This window comes from Otolemur garnettii, unplaced genomic scaffold, assembly GCF_000181295.1.
Source record: "Otolemur garnettii isolate 467f Iridium unplaced genomic scaffold, OtoGar3 scaffold00024, whole genome shotgun sequence".
In the NCBI taxonomy this organism is placed as follows: Eukaryota; Metazoa; Chordata; class Mammalia; order Primates; family Galagidae; genus Otolemur; species Otolemur garnettii.
Window position 1 is genome coordinate 13,164,690 of NW_003852419.1, and position 7,540 is coordinate 13,172,229.

Sequence of the window (7,540 nt, forward strand, 5' to 3'; positions counted from 1 at the left end):
TATAGTCCCAGCTACCTGGAAAGCTGAGGTGGGAGGATCACCTGGGCCCAGGAGTTTGAGACTACAGTGAGCTATGGCTGCACCACTGTATGCCAGCCTGGATAATAGAGCAAGACTTTATCTCTTTTTATTAAAAGAAAAAAAAAAGCAGCTGGAAGGAAAAAAAAAAAGACATTTAAATTAAGAAAAAAAAATAATTAGACTAATAACTGACTTCTCCAGAACAAAAAGGGATCCAGAGGTAACATAAATCTGCAAAGAGAAAAAATTAAATAACCTAAAACTGCATACTCAACAAAACTATCTTTCAAAAACAAGAACAAAATTAAAGCATTTTCAGAGCAACATTCTCAAAGTTTCTCAACTTTATCAACAAACCTCTAAAAAATATTTATAGAATGCACTTCAGTAAGAATACAAAAGAAAAAAGAAAGAAGGACAAAGACAGAAAACATGTAGCTTGATCAAATAAAACATTAGTTTTGTTTATTTGGGTTCTTTTATTTTTTGAGACAGAGTCTCACTCTATTGCCCAGTCTGGAGTGCGGTGGTGTGATACAACCTCTGGACTCAAACGATCCTCCCGCCTCAGCCTCTTGAATGCCTGGGAGTTCAGGTGCTAGCCAACACACATGACTAGTTTGGTTTATTTAACAGCACATTTAATATCTAACTTGTAGGGTTAAAAAAATACAGAGCTTAGAAGTCATAAAAGACAATGACTAGAATTAAAGTATTCTCAAATCAAATATTAGTCCACAAAATGGTAAAGATACTGATTTATTTTAGCCTTTGTTACGTTAAACATGAAAGGTATAATTTTGAGAGTGGCCTCCAAGAAATAGTAAAAAAAAATTAAGTTGGTACAAAGAAAAATGTATAAACTATTGCTAATAATTATCTAATTATTCAGAAGGATTTTACAACTTTAAATTCATCTGAACCCCATAGCACAGCTTCAAAGTGTTATAAAGAAAACTCGATAAATCTGCTATCATAATGGGATATTTCAACACATCTTTCTCAATAACTGATGGCACAAGAGACAAACTAACAAGGCTGCAAAAGATTTAAACAACACAATTAACAAAGTTGCCCTAACTCTGCATACAACCAACTGAAGAATACTTATCTTTTGTAAGCTCACATGGAATTTTTTTTTTTTTTTTTTGAGACAGAGCCTCAAGCTATCTCCCTGGGTAGAAGGCCATGGCATCACAGCTCACAGCAACCTCCAACTCCTGGGCTCAAGCGAGTCTCCTGCCTCAGCCTCCCAAGTAGCTGGGACTACAGGCACCTGCCACAAAGCCATCATTGTTGTTTGGCGGGCCCAGGCTGGGGATTCGAACCCGCCACCTTAGGTGTATGTGGCTGGCGCCTTAGCCACTTGAGCCACAGGTGCCGAGCCACTCACATGGAATTTTAATGAAAATAAACAGCATATTTAAATCAAGCTAAGTAACTATTAATAAATAATCTTCTTTGACTAAAAATCAAAAACAAAAAATATAACTTGAAAAATACCGTTATGTTAAGACATTTAATATTTAATAGCATCTAAATAACTTGGAAGTAAAATGAATCATAGAAGAAACAAGAAAATGAATAGAAAAAAATCTATTGAAAAATATATCCTATCAAACTTTGTACAGTATAGCTAGAGCAATTCTTAGAAATACATCAATAGCCTTAACAATGTTCATGTTTAAAACTGAAATACTATCCAACTTGAGTTTTTTTTTAAAAGACAATGAAAGTACACATATATTTGAAAGTTAAGCACCAATCAATTACAGATTCAATAAAAGTGAATTTAAAAATAGTAAGACAAAAGTATTCTTCTCAAAGGTATAATTCAAGTAGGCTAACAAAGTTATTATACTGTGTAAGTTCTTAGGAAATTGGCTATTGTTTTTTAAAATAGGTAAAATACAGTAATCATTTATAATATAATTATGATGTGCTTGCTTGTTACATTTATTATTTGAAAGAAATAAACCATTTTATTCCTCTCTCTCTCTGACAAACAGACCAGGACCTAGCATATAGTAAGTATTTAATCTTTGTTAATGATTGATACTAAATAACACAAAAATATAAGATTAAAAAAAGGATCACTTACCTGGTAATAAAATTTTATTTGTTTCACCAAAATGGAAAGATTATGAATCCTAAGTGATGCATCATTGTTTACTTTTTTATTTACTCTCTGACTCTCTGTTTTAGGATTACTGCAAAAAATAAAAAGAAAATTTTTAAATGAAAATTACATTGAACAATAACTAAGAAAACGACATACAGGCTATGTTAACCAGTTTGATGAAAATATTTCAAATCATATATGAAAACACCACACTATACCCCATGATTGCATTAATATACACAGCTATCATTTAATAAAAAAAGAAAGAAAATGACATTGAAACACAATTTGACAATCTACCAAAACAAAATTCCTCACTCTTTAAAGGACAAGATCCAAGTACTCCAAAATAATAATTATAACATCCAGCATACAGTAAGAACACTAACAGGCAGGCAAAAGGTCAGAAAAATGTGATCCATAACCAACAAATAAAATGGAAACAGTCAATAGAAACAGATCCCAAAATGAAAGAGATCATGGGATAGCAGACAAGGACTTCAAAACAGCTGTTATAAATAAACTAAAGGATTTAAAGAAAAACATGACCATTAAGTAGAGAGAAATGGAAGGAAAACTATTGTTAAGAAAATAGAATCTTTAAAGTGATAAAATACAATGTCTGAAATGAAAAATTCACTGCATGAGTTTAACAGATTAGAAACTGTGTAACAAAAAACTAGTGAACTTTAAGACACAATAATAAAAATTCAAAGAAACGGGACGACGGAGGGGGTAGAGGGGGAAGGGAGAGGAGAGAAAGGAGGTGGGGGGAGGGAAAGATGGAGAGAGAGAAAAAGCTGAAATAAATGAACAGAGACTAAATATGGGGCAATATTAAACTTACAGAAAAGTTCAATAAACAATACAGTCTCTTTCCTGGAACACTTGAGAATTACTGACTTGATACCAAATAATCTCTGAATATTTTAGCACTCACTTTCTACAAACACATATTACTACCAAAATCAAGAAATTAATGATGATACATTACTATATAGTTCAATCTTAAGAACACATTCAAGTTTCCCTACTTGTCCTAATAACGAATGGATACCCCTTATAGAAAATAGACCCAGTTCAGAATCATACTTTGCATTCAGTAGTCTTAAGTGAACTTTTTAGTCTCTTTGAGCCTGGAATAGCTTCCCAGTCTTTCCTTGAAGCACATGAACTAGAAGGCTATAGGACATTTATTTCACAAATGCCTTTCAATTGGTTTGTCTGATTAGACTGTGTCAAACACATAATTTGGTTCAGATTATGCATCTATAACAAGACATACACAGAAGAGATACTGTGTTCTCAATGCATCCCAAGAGGTAGTAGGTGGTTGCAATCTGTACCTTTACTGATAACATTTACTTTTATCAATTGAATTAAGAGGTATCTGCGAGTATGTGCCTTTTGTTATTATGTATTTTGTGAGGATGTTCTTTGAATCTATGTTAATAACCTGTTTTTCATCAAGCCTTCAATTCATTAATTTTAGTATGAGCTCATGTTTCCCAATTATATTGAGATGTGTTACAATCAATTTCTAAAACTATTATGATTTTCAATGTGTCCTAGACATGGCCTGTGGGAGCTCCCTCAAGCTGGTTTCTATGTCCTTTCGATCTGACCCCATAATTCTTGCTGACACAAAATGTTCCAGGCCTGTCTTTTACTTTCCTTACTCCAACCCTGAATAAGCCACTTAGTAGAGAATGGTATCTTAAAGTCAAGATCAAGACCACAGGTGAACTGTTATTGAGGTGCTGCTGTTCCCAGGCCCTTTCAGTGGATAGTTCTAGGGAAGTATTTAAGTATCTATGTTGAAATCATGAATTCACACAAATACTTCCAATTCCAATCTAACCACGGAATTCATCTAGTTGTCTTCCTTTCCAATTCTGTGACTCTTTCCTCTGACAATGAGAAACTTTGTTCCCATTCCTCCTAATATATCTAATTACTTGATCAACCAATTTAGTATCACTGTGACATCCTAGCTAATCCCTCACTCTGAGTGGAAGCGCTCCTCATTCATCTCTGGTGCCCCACACCAGGGCATCCCTGTTCAGGATATCCTTTTTATCCCACTCATGCTCTGATTCCGCACAGCAGGCAGCCCTCATTCATGACATACTCTGAACTTAGCTCAGGTTCTGGTATCTTCTGTTTGACCATCCCATCTTACCACAGGAATATCCCAGGCTCTTGAGTCCCCACACTGGGCCCATGCACCTGGATGCCTTTCTATCAATTTTGATTTCTACAAACCACACCACGTTCCCTCTCCCTATGGATGCACAACATCCAATTAGGCTTCAATACCCTATTTGTGGATGGTCTTCTGGCCAGCTGAGCTAATGCCCTGGACTAGTCATGAGGAATGCACATTCCCCTTTTGCAAGTCACTCTCTTCATACCATTTGGGCTCTGACATCGTGTACTGTACAGCTCTATGTGGTCACTGTCCAATACTCAACCCTAGTCCGTGGCCCACTTCCCCTCAGCACAAAAGCAATGTTCTGTAATACCCTATGGCTTTAATTAGAAGGACAAACTCTTCAGGAAAGGAAAGGGAAGGAGGAAAGAGAAAGAGCACTTTTTAGCTTTAAAAAAACATAAAACACCACATAGGAATGTATAATGAAGAAAGTAACAATCACCCATGTTATCACCCATAATTAACTACTGCTAACATTTTACCATGTTTGCTTCAAGTACCTTTCCTTTCCATTTAAAATTATTTCAGTAATATTTTAATATTCAGCATAAACATGTTTGTGTGCAATTTAACATGAACTTTATGTCTACCCTATGCTTTCCCTTTAAAATAATTAGAACATTACAGATAAAACCAGATTCCTCTGACTACCACCTACTTCCTACGTAATGCTCTCTTCCATAAAGTCTATAGAAAATACCTGATTACAATATGCTTGAATAGTATAAAGTTATACATGTATTTTCATTCATCATATTTCTTAAGATCTATCCATACTGATGCATACAGATCCAATTCATCACTTGTAATTGCTATCAAGTATGCTATTTGTTGTCTATTCACCTTATTGTGATTCTAAGTGACTTTATTTACTTAGATCATAGTGTACTCGCCTATATAATATTTTAGTAATTTAAAAAAGTGGATTGTAGAAAAAATTTCAGGTCATTAGTCCATCTGGAATTTAGTTTTATAAATGAGAAAGGTATTTTTTTCCACATGAACAACTAAGTCATACAAACACTTTAAGGTAATCTCATGTTTCTCCCTTTGATAGACTTTCATCCGTCAAGGTACTTATTATGCATAGGCCTGGCTTGTTTCTGTGCTCTTCTGTATGTTTCACTGGCCTTACTCTTAATACATATTCCTATGTCAACAGTACCCCCTAACTGCTACAATCCTGTACATCTTGATGTCTGTTAGGGCAGGGCTCCTGGCTCACCTAGAATAGGTACCACACACTAAGGTTTGTATCTCAAAGATCAGTTGAATATCAGAGTCCTAATCTACAATTTGAGAACTGCAGAACAAGGGAGAATATTAGTAAACCAGGTTAAATCTGACTTGTGACTTGACTTATTCTTAGTGCACGATAATGAACAAAATCAGAACAGCCCAAGGCAAATGAGAGTTTAAATGAAAAAGTGAGGTCCCACCGATTACCCTCCCTACACCTATTGTGCATACTGCAAGCGTACATGTCAAATATATTAAGAGTAGAGAATAAATGTCTAAACACAACGATTAAATAAGTGAGGTAAATGATATGTTAACCAGTTTGATAAAAATCAGCACATGGTACCCCATAAATGCAATAATGTACACAGTTATGATCTAATAAAAAAATAAACGAAAAAGAGAGTCTCTCAAGTAAAAGCATTAACCAGAACTAGTTACTTGTATAGGGACTCTATTGCAGAAGTCAAATGATAGGTCATGGCAGACAAGACAAACTTCAAGCACAGTCAAGTCAAGGTTAAAAAAACCCAGAGAGCTGAAGGGAAAACCTAGTTTTATATAATCAACTCTGGTACATTTATAGTGAGTAAGGTAAAGAAATAATCACTGAGTACCAACTATGCTAGACACATTACTTAATATATAAAAACCTGGTTTAGTCAAGTCATTTTTGTGGAGGAAAATGTACTTCTACTGAGAGAACAGTAGAACTTGCTCTAGAAACAGATGTTAGGCACACCCAGTTACTTCCACTCCTTACAATCACAGACCTTCAATAACTACCTTTCCTCTCCAGCCTCTTTTATTTTCTATTTTCCATTCTCTATTTAAGTTCTGTGATAGACCTCTCACCCATCACTGCCTCCCATTCATACACTGACCACGATTAGACCTAGAAAATACTTGATATCTGGTTTCACCACAAATCAGAAAACTGAAGTCCAAACCAGAAATTTGCCTAGGATCCTAAAGCCCTTTTCCTTCATTCTCTTTTAGTCTTTTCTCTTTTATGATCATTCAGGAAAACAAAGAAAAGACTAATAAAAGGTTTCAGCAATGTACAATATATCGACTGTATTGAATTGCCTGAGCATATTCCCAGTTCTCTTTTCACAGTGAGTAATCAAACTCAAGATGATTCATTTCCTTTTCTTCCCCAGTTCCTTAGTGATAATTTATTGTAAATTTGAATATTTAAACCTGACGAGTATTTTTAAAAGATCTAATAGTACTACTAAAAATCTATATAACCTAAAAAAATTATATATATTTATAGTGTAAGACAACTACTGCATGACAACAAACAATTTGGATTTACTTTGGAATGTATAATATTCTAATAAACATGTGATTTCATTCCCCCTTTAACAAATTTTATAATGTAAGTACTGTATCTTTGTCCCTGACACAGAGTTGCGCCAAGTTTCTCTGTTTTCTTAAATTTTTTTCAAATAAGGTTTAAAGACTTTTGCAAGTTTTATGTCCAACATTCCTCATGGTATCTCAAAATTTATTGATTTGTCAGGAAGTTCTATAGTCTCTGCTGTATAAAGCTCTTCTAGAGATCATAGCAAGTTTTCAGAATTTATAATTTTGATTTGCTCAAAATCTTCTCAGAATTTTTCATTAAAATATTATTATGTTTTGTATTAAGTTTTAGCCTTTGAGAAAGACTACTTTCAACAATAAGACAATTGTGAGTATAGAAAGAGGGAACTGTATAGTTTTTACATATTAACAGTATCAGATGAAATTATTTTAGAAATCACAAAAGCACAATTTAAATAAGCTAGAGAAAGTATTTTCAAAAATTGAGAGAAAAGTACTAGGTTATAGCTTTCACATAAAAAGGTTTAAATTAATTTCATAATAGGTGTGTGTACATTGGATACTTTTTCTTCCATTCCTGTGATACTTTGCTAAGAAGAACATTTTCCAGC

The 7,540-nt window shown here is 34.1% G+C and overlaps 1 protein-coding gene across 12 annotated transcripts in view; it reads right to left on the reverse strand.

Moving 5' to 3' along the window:
- CCDC88A (coiled-coil domain containing 88A) overlaps positions 1-7,540 on the reverse strand; it is a 121,960-nt gene that overhangs the window by 90,762 nt on the left and 23,658 nt on the right. For all 12 annotated transcript variants that reach the window (XM_023512091.1, XM_012804042.2, XM_023512092.1 and 9 more), the window contains exon 3: positions 2,123-2,231. In XM_023512091.1, the coding sequence (XP_023367859.1) occupies positions 2,123-2,231 (109 nt within the window). The remainder of the gene's footprint in view (positions 1-2,122; positions 2,232-7,540) is intronic.